General features: G+C 38.5%; 3 protein-coding genes across 4 annotated transcripts; all 3 read right to left on the reverse strand.

The window, feature by feature from the left end:
* Nucleotides 1-3,049: 3,049 nt before the first annotated feature.
* Nucleotides 3,050-7,507, reverse strand: elovl8a (ELOVL fatty acid elongase 8a; the record flags this gene model as incomplete). Its single annotated transcript, XM_080907821.1, has 8 exons — nucleotides 3,050-3,217; nucleotides 4,951-5,078; nucleotides 5,196-5,310; nucleotides 5,400-5,456; nucleotides 6,160-6,240; nucleotides 7,011-7,198; nucleotides 7,296-7,362; nucleotides 7,493-7,507. 8 exons carry the CDS (start codon nucleotides 7,505-7,507, stop codon nucleotides 3,050-3,052), a joined length of 819 nt encoding a protein of 272 aa, XP_080763947.1.
* A 2,920-nt stretch (nucleotides 7,508-10,427) lies between these two features.
* Nucleotides 10,428-14,901, reverse strand: selenop2 (selenoprotein P2). Of its 2 annotated transcripts, none has more exons than XM_080906770.1 (5): nucleotides 14,803-14,901; nucleotides 13,938-14,196; nucleotides 13,025-13,237; nucleotides 12,598-12,706; nucleotides 10,428-11,423 (listed from the first exon to the last, which is right to left on the reverse strand). In XM_080906770.1, exons 2-5 carry the CDS (start codon nucleotides 14,162-14,164, stop codon nucleotides 11,145-11,147), a joined length of 828 nt encoding a protein of 275 aa, XP_080762896.1. In that variant the 5' UTR covers nucleotides 14,165-14,196; nucleotides 14,803-14,901; the 3' UTR covers nucleotides 10,428-11,144. The 2 variants fall into 2 exon arrangements, with proteins under 2 accessions (XP_080762896.1, XP_080762897.1); XM_080906771.1 differs by having other exon boundaries at nucleotides 13,938-14,192; nucleotides 14,803-14,883.
* A 1,276-nt stretch (nucleotides 14,902-16,177) lies between these two features.
* Nucleotides 16,178-21,056, reverse strand: LOC308412698 (uncharacterized protein). The gene is made up of 4 exons (XM_080907225.1): nucleotides 20,524-21,056; nucleotides 20,124-20,283; nucleotides 19,508-19,683; nucleotides 16,178-19,323 (listed from the first exon to the last, which is right to left on the reverse strand). The coding sequence occupies exons 1-4, from the start codon at nucleotides 20,671-20,673 to the stop codon at nucleotides 18,940-18,942; spliced, it is 870 nt and encodes a 289-aa protein (XP_080763351.1). The 5' UTR covers nucleotides 20,674-21,056; the 3' UTR covers nucleotides 16,178-18,939.
* Nucleotides 21,057-21,151: the final 95 nt, after the last annotated feature.

Genomic DNA, 21,151 nt, shown 5'->3' on the forward strand with positions numbered 1-21,151 from the left:
GCAGCACAGGTATGGAAGACATCATGTTTAGTGCCGGTACCAAAGAAAACCACCCCACCAGTTACCTTGATGTCAAAGGTCATGAAGGTCAAGAGACTGGTTCTTGCCAGACTTAACTTACAAGTGAAACATCCTCTCGACCTGCTTCAGTTTGCATCTTGTAGGGATGAACAGCAATGTTATTTACCCTTTGCAGCATACTTACTTTCACCACTGGTGGTACTGGTGCCATTGTGAGAATTATGTTTTGTTTTTGTTTTTTTCCAGTGTCTTTAATACCACCCAATTTGAATGTGTGCTTTCTGTCTGTAGTCTTCTTTTCAGCTTCGGTCAATCAGTGTAGGAACAAATGCATTGCACGTGCATCACACAAACAATGCCCCATAAGACTTCTGCATTTTAAAAGCTCCTACCTTTGAAGCACACAATGATCGCCACTGTGATTATTTAGGATTTCTGAAACGATTATGTAGTGTTTTAATTTCGTGTAAACTTATTGACATTTGAACTTGACTTATTGGGCTCTGCTTTGAACATAAGCACAGGTTTTTGACAGTTCCAGTGAAATATACAGTGGCCCTGAGAGGCCAAACGGACTGCAACTTAAGAAAACACCAGTAATAAGCAAAATGCTGCAAAAGCACACTAAACACAACACAACAACGGAAATAGGAATCCACCAGCTCGATAGCTACCCAGGAGCTCGAGGGTCACTGGAGCCGCCGAGAACGGCACAACTCCCAGCACATCATTTTCAGATCACCGCGGTCTTTCACTACTCAGGTTAAACGTAATATATAAGTCACTTAGATAACCTAAAAATGTTATTGTTTGGCTTTTTCAGTGTTTTATTTGTTCGTGAGTAAATCAGTTTGGCTGAGATTAAAATAATTAGATTATTAGATTAAATAGAACTTAATTAATCCATTGGGTGGGTTCCTCCGGGATTTTCACACAGCTGAATAAACGTCAAACAGAAAACTGATTAAACAGAAGTGTGAGAGGGTCGAGAATTTACGCCAGTGTCCTGTTATATTTTAGATAGCAAGGAGCAGACAGCCGAGTTTATTAAACCCCACCGAGACAGCGCTGACGCAAATCTGAAGGCTAGACTGTCCAATTTCACAGCCGTTTACTTCCGGTCTACCCGACCTTCTGAGGAACCCACGTAGACCGCGAAGGCTGGGTCCTCAGGAGGATGCAGCCCATGAATTTGGACACGACCTAGGTGTGTTTTATCATGATTCATATAATACTGATGACGGATTTTTAGGCTAATAGTTAGGCTAACACACTTACCTCCCATCTTTTCTTTCCTCACAAAACCGATAGATCCTCCACTTCTTTTAAGTGTCTCCCAGCGCAATTCTTAGCATATTTTGGTTCCTGCAACTGATCCGTTGGGTTATTGTCTCCCCAGAAACACTTCCCTTGTGCTCTTGGGAATCTGTTTTTTCCTATTTCCGTTGTCATTTTTCCTATTTCCGTTGTGTTTTGTGTGCTTTGGCAGCGTTTTTCTTATTGCTGGTGTTTTCTTAAGTTGCAGTCCGTTTGGCCTCTCAGAGGAACCGTAGAAATACACCATAAGAACTTCAGCAAAATGCTCCACATTAATGCACTTTACACTAATACTTTTGGCAATCTAATCATGCATTCACAATTAATGTAACAGGTGCAGGACCTTGCCAAGGAGCCACCTCTCCCCATCCTTCTAGAAATGTGTGCATGCATGTTTAATCAGATGGAAAAGCCTGTTGTTCTTTGAAGGATCAAGGGGTTATCTGCAGCACTTACCATAATGCTGCAGCAACGTTTCAGTGGGCCAAGTGAAAAGTTTGAATTCATGCTGCTGGTGTACAGTTAAGAGTATGATCAACAGTCTGCATCACCACCTTAGTTTTTGGTAGTTTTTGTAGGAATGATACCATCATCAGATGGTAATATATGTACTGAAACTGCACCATACTTGGACATAAATAGGCGTTTAATTGTGAAAATGTAAAGCTGATAACAGAGGCATGTGGAGAAACGATGGTGCAACTAAAAGCATCATTTGTTCTTTCATTAAAGTGTTTAGAGCTGCGGCTAGATCATTTTTAAAAAGCCTGTGATCAATTGCTGCCTAATGCAATTTTGTGGCTATAATAATTTCTAATTTTTAATATTGATCGGGGATCAGCTTTGCATTTTAAAACTCTCCTTTGTAGCAAGCAATTGTTTCCCTTCTGCTTCTTTTCTGTTATATTCCTTTGAAAAACACAAAAAATGTGAGATTCTATATCACTAATAACAAGCTAAGATGTTGCCTTTGTAATGTTGATTTAGCAACTTTTTCATGTTCATTGTCATCTCTATTGAGTTTAAACATAGGAGAGTCAAAACTGATATGCTAGTCTGAGAATTTATTATAAGGTATTGCATATTTGGCTAATCTATTTCTTCCTTTAATGGTCCTTTCATTACTGTCTGCAAAGGTTGGAGAATGGAACTGTCTCGCTTGTCTGCCCAGTTATATTTTTACATCATGACAGATGGGGTGGATAAGTAGGTGGTGGGTGTGGTGTCTCCCCATCGGTAAGAGAGGATTATGTGCTGGGAACTTTGGAGGCAAACACAAGTAGAATAAATATATAGAGAGCATGGAGTGCCATTCTGTATGGACAACAACTATATGGACTGCCATCCAGTGGGTGTAAAACCTCGAATGGAGATTAAAAGTATTTTTCTAATAGCAGCTGGGGGAGGAAACACAGTTAACGTGTATTAAGTGTGTTTGGGATCTTGCTAGATGAAAAAATAGGACTATTCACTGCACATGAATGTAACCAGCACTGTTGTGAAGCAAACATCTCTTTATGGGGGTAAATATGCTTCACCTGTCTGGTGTTACATTATATTGTAAGTTTATATCCCGTTTTTCATACATAATAAGAATTACCATCCAAACAGTCGCTAAAATTAAATGATCAGGATAGCAAACAAACAGAGATGGATTTTTGTTTCTTTTTATTTACTTTTTTCCCTCTCTCATAACAGTTTTGAGTTTGAGTTAAGTTTTCTTGTTCTTTTTGACGAGGTAGCTTCTGTAGTAGAAGTTACTGAAGAGAATGATGAGGCTGAGAGAATATGCCAAAACAGTGATGTTCATATAGTCAGGGAAGTCACAGTCAGCAAACAGATTGTAGCTGGTATGGATAGTCACTATGAAAAACTGGAGCTGTAAAGAGAAACAATAGCATGATGGTAGACTTCCAGGGCACTGAGTACAAGAAAATTACAAGAGGATGGTCACGTAAGAGATGAAAGCAGTAGGGGATAACAGTTAGGCAATTTTCATACTTGCTATATGAGCTATAAGGCTTGAACACTTTCAGCAAGTTCCTCTGTATATTTGGTGTAGAGTGGTTGGAGAAATATCCACAGTCTTGTATATAGAAAATGGACAAAGCCATGTTGATGTTACCAAGTTATTAGTGAATAATGAATAATGAATTAGTGAATGGTTGTCTTGAAGGGGCTCTTTTACCTTTCTGTTTTCAAACGACAAGAAAGGAGTGAAACAGAGGGGCACTACTTGCTTATAGGGTAGTGACATGCCAGACACATGGGCAAGCTTACTCTCTCACTGGACCATAAGTTACAATTTTATATATAATATTATATTTTATATAAAAAAAAAACCTGAGTTAAAATTGAGTTGTCTTCAGTGTGACTGGAAATCAGTGGTTAAGACCATAAACTGTCCCAGAAAAGACAAGCAAGAGTTATTTTCCCACTGACCTTTACAGAAACCAGAGAAGTTTGCCCTCTGCTGGCCATTAAAAAGAATGCTTACTTAAGCCCATCTTTTACATACAGTCTATGGAAATGACTCCAAAGTTATTCTTTAGTTACTCGTAAAAAGGAATGAAATTATATGTAATATTGATAATGTCATTATTAATCTTACACCCAGTGATGCTCACATGGAAACAAAAATAGTAAAGATTAGTTATCTTGCAGTATGTGGTGATTTTTTGGTCGTTTCTCAGTAACATATGTTGATATTTCTTGTGTAACCATATACATATCATTTAGATACTATGCAATATGACTGTTTTTTTCTTTCTCTTTTATAAAAACAGAGTAGGGTTGTCAGCAGAGAGTAACACGGGCAAAAGTACTCATTAAAAAAAGAAAATAAGTCACCATGTGAAGGTGTCCATTGGATTCATAAAGCTAGTCACGAGTGAACTACCTCAGCTTCAGTTAACTAAATTGTAAAGACAAGTGTTAATGATGGCTTGGGGGTCGTTTTGAAGGTCAGTGCAATTCATGTCACAGAATGGCAGTCAGGCACCATACTGACCTATATAAGCTGAAGCCATAAGGGAAAGAAAAAAATACAGGATGCATTGTCTTTTCATTAGACTATAAGTAGAAAACAGATGGTCCAGTAGTTAGCTGAGGAGCATCAGTGCTGCTAATCTGTTTCGTTTTGCCAGCAGTCAGTCAGAACAATGACAAACTAATCAGGAAGCCTACACGTTAAGCTCATCAAAACCAAATTATTAAGCCTCTGAGATCTAAGTCGTCGTTGGTGATGACTAAGCCTATCAGAATAAGGACTTTTTGGTCTTATTTAAGTGTGAGAGAACAAAGAAAATATTTCTAACTGACAAACATCCACCACTTTTTATATTTTTTCCCCATAAAGCCAGTTCTGGCTTTTTCAGGATTATCACCTTTGATGGCTTAGTAGTTGTTGTTATTGTACAAGCTTCTAAAGTACACATAGCAGAATCAGAAAGGTGACTGCCTTTATGCTACAGATAGAAATACAGACTGACGGCTTAATGAACCATAATGAACTATCCAAAAACATAAAAGGGAGCTAAAACTTAAGAGGAGATCATTTTTAAGTTAGAGGATGATCACTGTAAAATGAATGTGAATGAGATGCATACAGACCAGCTGTAGGGTGGTGAGGTAACGTTTCCACCACAAGTATTTGGTCATGCTTGGTCCCACAGCTGCCAGGCCGTAATACATGTACATCACTATATGGACGAGGGAGTTAATCAGACCTATCAGGAAAGCTGTAGACAGACACTCTGAATGAGAACCATATATTATCTTCTTGAATATTTCTGTTTGCTGCTCAAAGACTCTTATTCACAACATTTTGTAAAACTGGACTAGTGGGTTGTACTCACACTGTCCACCAGCCACATATTTAACCCCAGCCCACCAGTTGAAGATCATTGTGGCGTGGTGGTAGACATGGAGGAAGGTCAGTTGACTGTTCTTCTTCCTTAGGATAAAAAATATCTGAATCACAGAATCACACAAAGACAGTTAGGCAGAAGCATCTTGCAGCCATGAAAACACATGCTCGTATAAGCTTGCTTGAAACTCACAGTGTCACAGAGCTCTATAACTTTGGAGAAGTAGAACCACCAGCACACTCTGGCCATCTGTCCAAAATTATAAAAAGTACATTATTAACCTTCGTGCACTGCAGTTCAAACAATTTTAAATATATATATATATATATATATATATATATATACACAGTTCTGTAAAAAATATTGAGCCATGAGCATTCTTTACAGTTCTCTATGAAAATTGGAAATGCAGAGATTTACTGAAATATGCAAACATAAATGGAAACAATTCTGTACAATTCCAATGAGCTGCAAAGTCCAACTTTATGAACACCTTTATTCTTAAACACAGCCTCAACTCTCTTAGGATACTTTCTTATAATGTTTCCTACTTCTCAAAGACAGGACTGTCAAATGCTGTTTATCTGATGTAGACAGCTTTTTAGGCCTGCCACCTCTTCTATTATGACATGATGTCAGTAACAAAGGATCCAATTTAAAATTGGCTCTTTGCTAAATTGTCTATTATGTGTAGACAAAACTCTGTCTCATCAGTTGGCGTTAAGTGGGTTAAAAAAACAAAAAAACTTTCTTTTGAAAATGGTCAGGTACAAGGACTGGACTGAAAATAAGTGAAAAAGCAGCCAATGTTCAAAGATAAACTTCAGAAAGCCTGGAGAGCTATTGCTCTGCAAAACAGTCTGGCTGCTCAGAAACAAAATCCAAAGAAATGGCTCGACAGTTTTTTCACAGTAGTGTACATGTCAAAATTAATTTAGTGAAAAACATTTACCCTCATGGCCAATGGGCTGTCACTGTAGTCCACTGGCTGGCACAGCAGACTGTATCCTGCCAACCAGGAAGAGGTTGTAAACTGTAAAGAGAAAAGATGCTCTCATCACTGCTTGTTTTTTCTTTCATTTAGCAAAATGACGTTTCATTAAATAGGTAAAAATCCTTTACCAAATATTCCGTGAAGGAATAGGACACATGAACCATGCGGGACTATTTGATCTTTAAATCATGCTGTACACGGTGAAAATGTAGCCACTGATGCGCAGCACAGACTCCCAAACAGAGCCGATGGTAACATGTCTGTTTACACTCCGACAGATGTGGATTGCTTTAGGCGGTGTTTCTGTCCAAAATTACCTATATTAAACTATTTTATAGCTCACATTAGGATTTTACAGATTCACAAACTTTGACAGCCATTTGGACGGTTTATTTTTTTTTATGATCTATTTGCTCTGTGTGTTTTATATGCCAATAACTGTTTTAAGAGAGTTGACATGCAAGTACTAGAATCCACCAGCTACAAACTGCTACAAACTGAAACCACTGGGAAGTGAAGTGAGTTACAGTGATTATCTCAGAAGAGTGGAAGGTTCTGTTGGCATTTATGTATAACTGGACCCAGAAGAGATACAGCAGGGATTGAAGGACACCCCCAGTGGTTCTGTGTCCATCCCCCAAAACATCAGAGCTCTTTTGGTCCCATGAGTAACATCTAAACAACATTAAGCAGGTGGTTTTAGTGTCATTGGAAGTTGTATTATCCTATACTGACTTCCTTTTAGCTGCTCTGAATTCCCGCTCCCCGTTGTCTTTTCCGATAGTTCCTTCAAGCAGTATGGTATTTACCTCATAGAACATGTAGGCAGACAGGCAGACCATGGCAAAGTTGTAAACTATCAAGACAGGTCTGAGGTTGACTGGCTGCCTCCTTGCCATTAGCTTTGACCCCACCCATATAATGATCAAGTAACACAGGAAGACACAGCTAATTGGCACAGGAGAATAGACCAGAAGCCAGTTGTCTGTCCTTTTGTCTAAATGACAAGAAGGTGAGAGAAAAGCAGAAAGACCTTTAGAAAAAAATAAACTGCTAATCTCTGAGAAAAAAAATGGGTAAATTAATTTACATGCCTCCTTTTTCCAAAATCCCATGGTAAAATAACTGGACTTTCTGCCACACAGTGAGCGCTTGAAAATCCTGAAACAGAAAAAAACGAGAGAAACTTTGCAAAGCTGAAGCAAACACTAACGTTTTAAAATGAAATAATATAAGTCTCTCACAAAAAAACAGAAAACATCAAACACCTTTTTTGGTATAATGATCACACCTGCTTATATGGCATTTATAATGTTCTACATTATTGATTTTTCTAATATTGTGTTCATTCTGCAAAGGCCAAACATGATTTGTCACTGCATTAAAGTTTCATTTTGTTGTATTGGACTGGACGAGGTCTGGTTTCAAAACCCTCATCATAAGATGATGACTACACATAAAGTCATTTGCCGGTTTTTTGGTACAAACCACAAAATGTACTCATATAAACTTTTTTATATCAGTACAACTAACTGTTCCCAGCACTTTGCACGCTCATAAATAGTACTCTTCTCAAAAAGTACTTTGCAACAAACAACACCTCGCTGCAAAATTGATTAAACTACCAGGAGATAATCTGGATTACAATTTAAGGATTATGTGCACTAATCCAAACGTATCCTCTTGATGACTGGCTGACTGATGTGGACGACAGGGTGACACGTGTCCTGGTGTGTATTACAGTGCTGCCATCTAGTGTCTGAAGATGAAAGTTGCGTGCACAGCAGGTGTGTTTCTCTTTACTTCACCATCAGACTCCTCTTGTGGTGTTGCGCATGTTTGCCTCAGGCTTGGGTAGAACTTAAGAAATATACAGTCTTTTTACAGATAAACTGGATCACTACTACTCTGAACTGCTATGTCTCAGAAGAGTTGATTCATTAGTTTCACTATTATATATATATAAAAAAGGGAAAAAAAATACAAGAAGGGGGAAATCTGTATAAACCTCCTACTGGACTTTGCCATGGGATCAAAGAATGGAAATAAATTAACAACCCTTCTTTTTCCAGGCTAACACATGCTTCATCCACCATCAATGAAGCCAATGCCGAAGAGTCCGAAAGTGCAGTTCTTCTAATGACTTCCAAAGAGTATCAGTCCCATTAGACTACCATGTTAAAATGTCACTCATTAAAATAACAGGTATCCAGCCTGGCAACTATACTGGTATTGAATTTGAGCATGTATGTAGTGTTGGTGCCTTTAATAGTATTTTTACTGGAATTCTAAGCTAAATAATGTGGCTACAGCAAGTTGGTGCTCCAGTTTTCATGTCTTTGTGTTGCACCTATACTGCTGATGGATGCAGCTTGTTAGCCAAGCTTGCTAGCCTTAGCTGATGACTTTGCATGGCACTCTCATGGGAGTGGGGAGTAAGGGATTACTATTGCAAAAACGGTAATGGGTGGGCAGGTGCTTCTCCAACAGCATCACCATCAACACAGGAGCAAGGCACCATGTACATTTCAATTCCTTTCATTTTAAATATGTTTATATTGTCTATCCTGTAAAATAGTCAGATATCTATTCATATTAATGTACAGAATTCACCTGCTGCTGCTACTACTGCACATTAAAGCGTGGAAGTACTGACCTTACTTTGAGTTTGATTCCATAAAAAGTGACAAAACGATTAGTGTCCGTTGTGCGTGGGAAGAAAACTTATTTTTACAGCGAAAAAAACCCCTAAACAAGCACCGAGTGCGCAACGACGTAATGGGAAATTCACAGAGAAACTCGCGGATTCTTCCACTGACCGCTGTAGCACACCTGCACCAGGGTAAACCTCCGCCTACCCTACTCCTGCTTTACAGGTGAAAATAGAGCAAAAGGACCGCTAGTCTTTGACTTTATTTATTTTCTGCTGTGTTTTACTTGCATCTATTTGAAAGACTGAGTGTAAACACAAAAAATATTTTATTTTATGTGCTGGAATGTGCAGAAAATAGGTTTAAATGTTAAACTAATGTCTTCAAGTCAGAGAATGTTGCATATAATTAAATTTTTGCTTGATGCATAAAGTTAAAAGATTAGAACTGATAAAACAAGTTAAAAAAAGAGACTTTTCCATTTGATTACATTTTGTGTGATGGATTATGCAGAAAAAGTAGAATTGGACTGAAAGATCTATCGCTTTATCACCTCTTCAGGTTGTAAATCCTGCTTTTAAAAAGTAACTAAGTAACTAAGTAAGTACTTTTGAAAATAAGTAATCAGTAAAGTAACAGGATTACTTTTTTGGGGAAGTAATCAGTAATTAGTTACTGATTACTTTTTTCAAGTAACTTGACCAACACTGTTCATCAATAACCAATAATATGCAGCGGTGAGGAGATAAATTTGTTCTTTAACAGTCTGTTAATATTAAATGCACTCTGCTACTTCATGTAAGTTAAAGCACTATTTAGAAGCAGCAGGCTGTGTGGCCAAAGCTAGGCTAAGCAGTTAAGCCTTACCTGTGTCCTCATAAGGATTTACGGAAAACAATCCCTAACAGAGCTGAACAGAACTCCTATGTGCTAAGGTTTAACGTGTAGAGTAGTACTGAAGGGAAAGTTACAAGAAGATACTTTCAAGACCAGAAATATACAGTATTTCAAAATAACAGCATGAGCCTATGCATCTTCATTTATGCAGCAGTTATCATTAAGATAACAGCTTTTAACCACAGCAGCCTCCAACAATGTGAGGAGAATCTACAGTAAACACAGCTGAAAATAACATTCACATTCAAAATAACATTCACTTTACCTTCATTGTGATGGTCTATAGCTGTGATTTCTCTCTTCAGCTCTGTCCTGTCAGAGCATGCGGCATCTCAGTCAAGTCCTAAGCAGGACTGAGTCAATCAGTGTGTGTACTACGGTGTGTAACTGCCAGCTAAATCCTATCTGAAAATGCTACTGCAAGTGTGACTGAAGAAAATTCAAAATCATATGATACAAAATGTCAAATAAATTCAATATACAGCTTGAATTTTCACTTAATAGATAAAATAATAAATCACTCGGTGTCTACATAACTAGCAACAGACCATTGGTTTAAGGGAAAAGAAGAAGTTAAACTAAATTAATTGAATCCATTTAACACTGCCTTGCTACTGCCAGGTTTTTGTAATTACTAAAGTTAAAAAGGACACATACCATAGACGTAAGACAGAAGAGTCAATTTTAATGTTAATTTTTAATAAAAATCACTTGGTCTCTATATCTGCTTTTTTAAACAAAACAATTTATAGTTTCTTTCCACACTCTGAATTCATAAGAAGAAACATGAGTCACACAGCAAACATGCAGTGAATAACAGTGTGGGCTAAGCCTGTAGTGGATAAGGTGGGTCAAACAGAAGCGAATACTATGAATGTCTTCTACATGCAACACAGTGTCTAATAATTACATATGATTAGTATACTCAGTTTTAAATAACCTCCTGTATTCCTTAAATGAAAAGTTGCAGCAAAGAACAATTAGCACACACAAATCACTACAAATATTCATCATGAATCATGCTATTAATGGTAGTAATATCCCCTTTAAACAGTAATCTGACAGAGGTTTGCTCAGCAGCATTGCACACCCTCCCCTGGCTCTGTGTGGGTGACAGTAACTCTTGATCCATCCCATCTCACCACACACATCCATCCACAGTTTTCTGCAAGCAGCTTTTACACTGCGGACTTCATTAATGTGAGGAGATGGTGGAGAATGGTTACTTTATCCACACAGAGATGTGGAGTGTGGAAATGCCAGGAGACAAACCACAGTATAATCACTGCTTAATTAGACAATACAATAAAATAAAAATGCACAAAAAACATTCAGATTCTAATCAAACTACACTAAAGCAAATTACAAATGTTAGTTATCAGTGCTGCTGCCAGATTAATGATCATGTTGGTGCTGCTGATGGGGGGAATGGTGGTGGTGGTGATGAGAAGTAGAATCACCCTGATCCTGCTGATGTAGCGACTGATTCTGGTGACTGGAATGTTGATCGTGGTGGTGTTGATGAGAGGGGGGGTCATCATGATGATGGTCGTGGTGGTGGTGGTGGTGAGTCCCTCCAGAAGCTGTGTCTGCCACTTCTGAACCTTCGTCAACAAGCTGAGCTGTGCCATTCTTTCTGATGTTGTTACCACCGACAGATGAAGTAGAATTATGCTGGAAAAGAGGAATACACAGTCACACACACCATATTCATTATTCTTGAGTTAAAGCTGCATCACACTCACAATTGTCACATTTATTTCGGCCACTTGGCGGCAGCATATTGAAGTAATGGCACAACACTGATGTAGTAAAATGTTATCAACTTGCTATTAGCTATCATTAACATTAGCTAATGTTTCTGATTAATAATTTCTACCTTGTTTTTAGTCAGCCTCATTTCTGTGAAATGCTCTGCTGTTCTTAAAACCCAATTTCTACTTTTTCCTGTTTTTTTTTTCAATCAAACCAGTTTTATTCCCAATATTTAGGGCCAACTCAAGACAACTCAACTAACTACAAGAGGCCAATCTACCAATAAATCCCAGTCAAGTTAATGTGAAGCTGACCAACAATTCCTTGCCAGTTCCTCACTATGAAAAGGAAACATTACAGAACATAAAAATATTGTGTAGTTTATCCATCCCTCCATCCATTCATTCATTCATCCATCCATTCAGGCATCCATTCATCCACCAATCTAGTCATCCATCCATCCTTCCATCCTTTCATCCAACCATCCACCCATCTTTCCATCCATTCATCCATCCTTCCATCCATTCATCCATCCATCTAGTCATCCACCCATCCAGTCATCCATCTATCCATCCATTGATCCATCTATCTATCCTTCCATTCATTCATTCATTCCTCCATTCATCCAACGATCCATCCATCCGTCCAACCATCCATCCATTCATCCTTCAGTCCATCCATCCATCCATCCATCCATCCATCCATCCATCCATCCATCCATCCATCCATTCATTCATTAAACCATCCATCCATCCATTCATTCATTAAACCATCCATCCATCCATCCATCCATCCATCCATCCATCCATCCATCCATCCATCCATACTTTCATTCATACATCTATCTATTGTTCCATGAATTCATTCATCCATCCATTCATCCAACCATCTACCCATCTTTCCATCCATCCATCCTTCCATTCCTTCATCCATCTATCCTTCCATTCCTTCATCCATCCATCCTTCCATGCATCCATTCATCCCAGATGTCATAGGATAAATGACGGGGTACGCCCAGGTCTGTTGATTAGTTCTGTGAACTATAACATTGGACTTCATTCATTTCGCACACATTTTTCCACTGATCACTCACAGTGCAGTTACAGATATTTTTCTGATAAGTTGCTCTGATTGCAGCCTCTACGAATGGGTGATGCAGAAAACTGTAAGGCATCACTATATGAAAGGTGAGGAGACCACACCTGGAGAAAATGAAGCAGAAAGAGAGGGAGAATTGAAACTCAAATTCATAACGTCCACATGATGCATATAAATATGAAATGTGTGTGGAACTAAAGGAAGAACAACTTTTTCCGTCTGCATGGGGTTTTATACATGTTCTCTCCTCTACTCCTTCATGTACACATCATACCATTATCCACATTACCCTGTTTTAAGTCCTGCTATCTATGTAACCGTTCACATGCATGATTTAAAGCAAAGTTCAAACATTTAAAGTGTTTTGCCCTAAATAAAATCAAAAATATGAGGTAAATGTCATGAGGGCAGGTTCATCTCACCTGTCATAAACCAGGAAGTCATCTTTGTCTCCGTCCAGAGCCTCCCACACGTCATTTTGAAGAGGTTGCTGCTGAAACACGGGGACCCCGGTGGGAGCACTTCTCTTCAGCTCCCAATACATTGCTCTGGAATGAGCGTCACGCTCATTTACTATTATGAAAGACACCTCAGTCATGTTGCTGCGATTCAGCCTATCACGCAGGCCTCCAATTCTACGGATGAACAGATGGAAGAGAAGATAGAGAGCTGGGTATAATCTCACATCGCTGTTAATCTGGACAGTTGGAAAAGGTTTTTCTAGAATCACAGGACGTCAAAGCCTCGACTCAAGGAACACGGAGGGCTTGTCTGTCTTCAAGTTTTAAGAGAAAAAAATAACAGGATGATAAATCTTTACTACACTAATTGTGCAGCAGAATCATGTTCAGAGGCTTATAAGAGGAATTCTGAGCAACTGTCTCTCCGCAAGAACACCTTTTGTACAAAGATCATGTTTGTTTTACATTTTTCTTAATTTTACTCTTCAAAATAAGACAAAAAAATCAGCTCGGATTATATGGTCTAATAATACATAATTCTTCTTATATTGTTAATATTGGTATACTGTAATGTTGTATCCGAGCAATTTCAGTAAACACATGAAAGATTTAAGGTCTGTATAAAGATGGTGTGGATTCCTTTTCTGTTTTTCCTTTAACAACATGCTATCTAGAAGTCTATTTAAAATGACTTTTTTTAAACTAAAATACAAATTTGAGGACTATCGGGAAATAGTGTTTCAGAAAATAACAAGACTATAGAGAAAATTGTATTATTAAGAAGCCAATAAAAAAATACATACAACTGGTTAATGGGTTTACTCTTCAAAATAAAACTTAAAAATAGGAGTTTTAACTATTACAACTTTCTTACTTGGATGCCTGCCTGAGGCAGAACTGTCAGGCAGCCTTCAGCAGCGCCACCACAGCCACGTTTCCCAACAGGTCTCGCATGGGTGCATATCCCTTAATGTCCCACTGGGGGGCAGGTTTGCAGATCCTGGAGGCATCATTGTCCCCCTCCACAATCAGAGTGCTGTGTGAGGCCCACAGCAGGCCTGGCAATGCTGCGAACAGCCACAACATCAAGAGAGAGCCCATTGTCTCTCCCTGGCAGCCTGGACTGTATCTACCTGACAAGAAAGACATTGTGCAATAATTGAAAAAACAACAAATTTTTTGCACCTGATGTGAAGAAGTGAAGAGAAAAAATCTTTTCCAAGGCTTTGTGGCACAAAGTCAGGGAAAAGGAGATAGCACATGCAGACTAGGCAGTCTGGGGTTCAATCAGTAGCGCTCAGTCTGATCCAAAAATAATTAAAAGGGCAAAACATCATTGTGTCTGTCTTTACATGCGAAGATAATCTGCAAAAAGAGCCGGGGTAAACAGCGGGCACAGAGGTATTTTGGGGCACATGGAGAACATGCAAGCATCAAAGCAAAGACAGACAGAGACAGACTCAGAGTGTACTGTCTCTCTGTTTCAACGTGATCTGGATCACTTTTGTTAGATAATTAAAGCCTTTTCGGGTCGCCATTTCTTTTCCTCTCCTAATTTAAATGTTTAGATGTATAACAAGTATTAAAGTGTACAAGACAGGAACAGATCTCTGTGGTTAAACTGCATTAGTTGGAATTCCACAAAATACACCCCTACAATAGTTAATATGTTTGACCTTCAGAACAAAAGACTTAAAGCCTTAAAAACAAACACTTTAAGCCCAAAAAGATGATCTTACCTTTTCTCTTTCTCTGTTCTGCGACCCACACATGCAGACAGTAAACCCCTGTTGTTTTTAAAGCCTTTGAGGCTGACTAGCACTTCCCCCAAATCAAACAGAGACAGAGACAGAAGGAGAGGGGGGAGAGAGAGAGAGTGTATGTGTGAGAGAGAGAAACTAAACAAAGGACTTTATTTGAATGCAAGTAAATTTGAGTAAAATCACACTCTTTATTAATTTAATGGACTACCACAAAATTCTGGTTACCTTGTTGACTGAACAAGCAGTTATTGATTAGGTGGTTATAACTATTGAGTGGACCGATATGAAACATGATATTCATGGTTCCTCGATTCCCTGCACATTTTTGGTAATTCGACTTCTAGGCTATAGCACGGACTCATCTAGGCTGTAGCACTATGTGAAGATCATGTGGTTTTGAGAAAAAATGTAAAAATAATATTTGGATAATTTAGATTTAGTTACGATGAGTGAGATTTAGTGCAGACTTTCCTTGAGAATGAAATCTACCCTTGGTGCTACAAGGGTATCCAAAGGTTTTTACTGAGCCCACTCTTACTCTTTAAAACCGAAAACATTACCACCCACCTCTGTTGTACTTTGTGTGTGGTGTTAAATATCAGATGTTAACTCCACATTACACTATAAAAAGCTGGTGAACACAGTAAACATGCAGTTTTTCAGCTGCTCAATCATAGTTACCTACCTATGTGAGCCAAGCTTTAGAGTGTGCAAAGGTGAATGCCACCATGACAAACAAACACAGGGCACCATTTAAGAAAGAGCTCAAAGGCCAAAAATCAGTGATAATCAACATGAAAGACTCAACTTGAAAAAATTTACTAAAAAGAGCTGTTTGATCAATAAATAGGGATGAGCACGAAGACCATGCTTTGTGTGAACTTTGCAAAGTTGATGGTTAATCTTCAAAAATGTAGAAAAATACAAGATCATCTGTTTACACTGACTTAAAGTTTTCTTGCCATTGAAGGTTAACAAGCCAGTTGCAATGTAAATAAATATATTGGCTTTTATGTTACCGATTTGCTCAAAGTCCAACTTATGTGGGGAAAAGTAACACACATGACCTGAGATTAAGTTACAACAGTGGGATTTAATGAGACTTGGGTTTAAGTTTTATCACTAGTAAATTAATATGCTTTCATTTTTATTCTAGCATCCAATGTTAACTGTTACTGTGAGCTGCCTGACATGGAGAACGTGTATAGCTGCAGTCAGAAGTTTCCATCCACTCATGAGCATGAATGTCATAGTCATTTGGGGCTTTTAACGACTTCTTTGAACTGTTATACGGATGATCTTACAGTTACAGCATTACCTTAATGACTTTTAGAAAAAAAAGATTCCGGTGCACAAGTTTAAATTTATTGGATTTTCTCTGATCCACACAGGATCAAAATTATACATACAGGCTCAAATAGATACATGCATTCATTTAAATCTTTTAATAAGTATTGCTCAAGGTTCTACAATGTCTTTCGACTTCTTGTTGGGGATCATAATTGAGCACAACTGGGAGTTTCTCTTTGCCGGTGTACAAAGGTAATGTTTACTGTATTGGCCAGAAGGTCTCAGGAACTCAGGTATTATAGTTATGTATTTTATAAATTAGGTTTTATTTTTATTTTAACTTTTCGCTTTTAATTTAATTGAGTTTTTATTAGTTTTTGTAGTCTTTTTTGTTATTATTGTATAAAGGGTATATATCAGAGGCAAGATTTAGGAAAATGAGTATCACAAAAAAACCCACAGACCTCCATCCAATACCTCAATAGTCGAGTTTTACCAGTAACGTACCAAAACTAAGTATTTTCCTGTTTTTTTATTTATATTTTAGCTAGTTTTCCAAATTCACAAAATCATGTTACTTTAATCTTTTTTTGCAAGTTTTTATTTCTGTTTCAGTTAATAAAATTGTTAAGTGTGTTTCCACATCTAGTTTAAGTGAACTATAATAACCTCGCAAACAACTATCAAAAGTAGAAGTTGGTCGACTGCTTTGTTAAGGTCTGATAGTAGACCTAAACTGTCCCCCTCAAATGAGAGGAAACTGGTTAAGAACCACTAATGTTCGCATTTGCTATGAACTGGGAACTGCTGGAACACCGGGGTCACTGTGCACAGAGGAGAGATTTTTACATTGCCATGGGAGTGGATGCCAACCAAGAAAGAAGCCTCTGCTTCAAAATCAGCAACTTGAGCCTCACTCATGAATGAGAAATGGAGGCTTTCTGCAGAAAGGTTTTATGGTAAGACAAGACAAAGGCTGAGCCTGTTGGCCTCAGTGACAAGAGGTATGTTTGGAGGAGTAAAGGAGAGACTTTCAACTTAAGAACATTGTACCAGTGGTGAAGTATGGTGATGGTAGCATCATCCTCTGGGTTTGTTTTACTGCCAGTGGTACTGGTACTTTGCACAAAGTGGACCGAATAATGAGAGAGGACTGCCTCCAAATGGACCCAAATGTATTGGAGTCTCAACATCACAAATTAACAGCTAGACGGTTGAAACATGGACATAATTGGTTGTTCCAACATGACATGATCTCAAACACACAAAGCAGGCCAACATTAAGCTGCCAGAATGGCCTTCCCAAAACACTCAACAGTATCGACAATTTGTGGATTAAAAGTCATGTCCGTACCAATGGAAACAGCTACCAAAGCTGTCTGGTTGAGGTACAACTTGCTAAGGGACATTTAATAAAATATTAGTTGAAGTATGTATATATTCAAGCTTCTGTATAAATTTTGAGGTTGACTTAAACTATCCAGAAAATTTGAACACTTCAAAACAGAGCAAAGGGGAAATTCTCAGAGTGAAATTTACACTGTAGTGCAAAATTAGGTTATTCACCAGTGCAGGATTTACTCTTATTTCCTTTTCCATACATCGTTTTTGGAACCTTCTTGAAAAACAGCGAGGGTCTCAGTTGTGTACATGTGACCAAAATAAGGTACAGAAATTCAGTTTTATTAATGCTTAAACTGGAGAGGTATGATTGAACAATATAGTTTGATACTAAACCCATGTTATGGTTAAAGACATAAATCATGTGCTTTACATCCCACCCAAAAAAACAAAAAACAAACCAAAACAAAAAGATTGAAAATAAATAAGAAAAAAAAAAATCACAATGTCGAGGGAACACTCTGTAATGAGATGTGTCTATATGAAACTTAAATAAAGTTAAATATTCCAAATGCTAATTTTATTATACATGTAAACAGAGCCAGGAAATATCAGCCAAGCTCAGAGACACTTGACTTTAAAAACACAAGCATCAAACTTGTCAGGGTTTGCGCAAATGACTCCTCTAAACAATTCTCAACTACAATCAGTAACAAGCTACATGGTACACATGCTCTGCACATGTTCAAGCTCACAGTGGGTCAGCATTTTCAGAGGTCCATCCCTGTTTCCTGCTGTTCTGCCGTATCAGTGTCCTTTGCTTTTGGTGCTCGTTGCTCTCAGTTGCTTTTATATCGAGAATTGTTTAACAACTCATGACATATCAGATTTTAATGCACACTATACTCTTAGCCCCACGTCTCAATGTGTATGCTTATCATTGTTAAGGGCTCACTTGATTTTAACCCAATCTTCCCCTATGTTGAACTCATTAGTAAACATCTAGCTCCAAAGCAGGAAATGCAGTCTTCTGGTGGAAAGTCTTGTTTCACTTGTAATAAGCTTCACTGTTTCCCCTACCACCTCTGGTCTCATGATGGTAGTTGGATTTTGCCGAGCACCTATTCTGCATTTTAGTCAAGCTAAAGGAAGCTGAGATTTAAGCTGTTTCAAATAGATTCTCTTAATGCCACGCACCAACACCAAAGCTTATATTTTTATCAATACCTCTTTGGCATCAGGGACCTGAAAAAAAAAAAATCTGTATCTGATTCTAGATGGGATAACAGCAGGGTGGGGAGAAAATACTACAAGTAAAACTGTAGGCTAGCCTGAGCATCTCTTATCAGCTGATCACACGCATATAAGCATTTGAGAGTGCAACCAGTTGACATAACAAAAGCAAATTCACGTCAAGTCATTCAAGGAGGAGATACAAAGCACAATAATTCAGCTTTAGTCTTTAGCAATTCACACAAACTGCTAAGAAGACAAAACACCTATCAGTTCTTCCTCATCATTATCTCCAACTTCAGGGGGACTGTCGCAGGTGGCCATGAGCCCCAGGCCTAGCTCTGCCAGCTCCTCGCAGCTCATATCAGTCGTCACCATGATCTTAGTCTCCAAACGGTTACACAGAGTCCTATAGGAGGGTAACGGGTAACCAATCTCTCTCAGGTACTCGTACCCCTTGGTGCCAACTGCACAGCGGATATTCCGGGCTTTCAGGATTGTCTCCGGAGACCAGACAGCACGTCGGGAGCGTTTGGTGAGTGACAGGGCTCGGATCTGATCCTCATACAGAAAATTCTGAAGACCCTTTTCAAGCCGGTCAAGTCGATAAAGACGCTTCTTCATCTCTTCAGCCTGACAGAAACAGGAGTATATGGTTAGTTTGGGCCATTTTATTGCACATAACACTCATTATTTTGTAACAACTTTCATAATAATTTGCATAACGCAATAAAACCTTACAATGCTCTCCAAAAAAAAAAAAAGAAGCCCAACAGACCAGGCTTTGATTTGCAGGGGAAGTCATCAGCTGTCCTACCTCTTTCTGTAGCCTTGCAGTGTGTTGCATCTCCTGCTCCAGCTGTTTCCTAAGCAGCTGGCAATGTGTGCAGGGCTGCTGATCTTCAGATGTTCTGTCCGCATCTTCCTCCTCTAAGCCAGGCAAAGGGGTGCGTCTGGCATAGCCATGATCCCCGAAATTCAGCTCCTTCTCCACTACACCAAAACACAAGGGAAAAAAGTGCAATTAAATTTCTAAGAACTAGAGTAGAAAAACATCCAAACAAGAAGATATCTTCTTAAATATTTCTGCAGATATGGAGCAATAACTGTACATAGAACTTCTGGGTTTTTCTGTTGAGACAAACATTTCTATTTTTTCTGCAAAATGCTCATCTACATTTACGAGCAACCAGACAACACTGCTTATGTGCAATGTGTTGTTGGGCTGTTTTTACTGTATTTTCCAATAGAAATGCTTTCTACAGCAGTTCATGATGTGAAAAGTAAGAGATAACAGACAACTATACAGTAAGTGTCGTGACCTTTCATACACAGCAAGCATTTTGTAGTTCACCAAAAATCCATCCATTGAATTCAATTCTAATCAGAGTAAAAAGGATCCAGAGCAACTTTACACCTTAGATTTCCAGTACCTGGCTCAGGTTTCAAAGGGTGCAGGATGTAGGGAACCGTGAATGCGGGGTAGGGAGGTTCTCCAACATTGAACAGAGTGGGGATAGCATTAGGTTTCAGCTTCTTCCCCCCAGCTGGAGACCTGGCTATTTCCTCAAACTGGCTCTGCTCAAAATGGTCCTTAAAGAAATGAAGCAAGTGCAAAGAAGACATACACTGAATCAAAATAATGAAAAACCAAAAGACATGAATTATAGATATTATGACAAAAGGTTAAAGATTGACAATTAGCTGAACTCAGAAGATAATTATCCGGTGAATAAATATATAAATCCTAATTCTATTTATTCAATTAATCCATGATTCTAGTCTGTTTAGATTTGGTTCTACTTTTTTTCTATTACTATGTTGTAAACTTACTTGACAGAGTCTGGAGTGAGGAGTTGGTTCAAAGTCCCGTCGACAGTTCACCACCCATTTCTTCTTCCGCACAGGGTCTTTGGGGAACCGAAACAGCTGCTTGCCTATGCTGGTTGAATTGGAGCAGTTTGGAGCGGAGCAGCCACCCATTGCACACACAGTCACAACAAACAGCAACAGCACAGCTAAATGTTAAGTTAGCTTGGCTTACAGTACAGCTCAGCTGTGACTTTTAATCATTACTAACTGCGTGCACGCTCTAAAAACGAGAAAATGTTACACTTGCATCAAACGTTAACTTGTGGAAAGCAAAGTCATGCCCTGTAGATTTTTAACAGAAAAAAACCCCACGAAAACAACTTATATCATCTTAACGGGGATAAAATATAGCTGACTTTGTTTGAGCCAAAATGGCGTACTTCCCCACGGTGGTCAAGTATAGTGACGCACTGTTTGTATGCGTCTGTCGGGAATGCCTGATTGAAAATACCACGTACCGCGCAAAAAGCGAAACAGAAGCGGTCAAATGAAAACATAAAGCACACACGCTTGATAACGTTTTACGCTAACTAATTTTAATTTTTGTTTTGCAAGTATTTAGTGGCAAGTGCTCTTTATTTGGAGTCAG

This window comes from Rhamphochromis sp. 'chilingali' (assembly GCF_963969265.1).
Source record: "Rhamphochromis sp. 'chilingali' genome assembly, chromosome: 16".
Taxonomy (NCBI): Eukaryota; Metazoa; Chordata; class Actinopteri; order Cichliformes; family Cichlidae; genus Rhamphochromis; species Rhamphochromis sp. 'chilingali'.

Coding starts and splice junctions, on each gene's coding strand:
- LOC308412698 (XM_080907225.1), bottom strand. CDS start 20,673: ATGGGTGGCTGCTCCGCTCCAAACTGCTCCAATTCAACCAGCATAGGC. Junction 20,284..20,523: donor CTCACTCCAGACTCTGTCAA/GTAAGTTTACAA, acceptor CATTTCTTTAAG/GACCATTTTGAGCAGAGCCA. Junction 19,324..19,507: donor CTGCAAGGCTACAGAAAGAG/GTAGGACAGCTG, acceptor TGTTTCTGTCAG/GCTGAAGAGATGAAGAAGCG.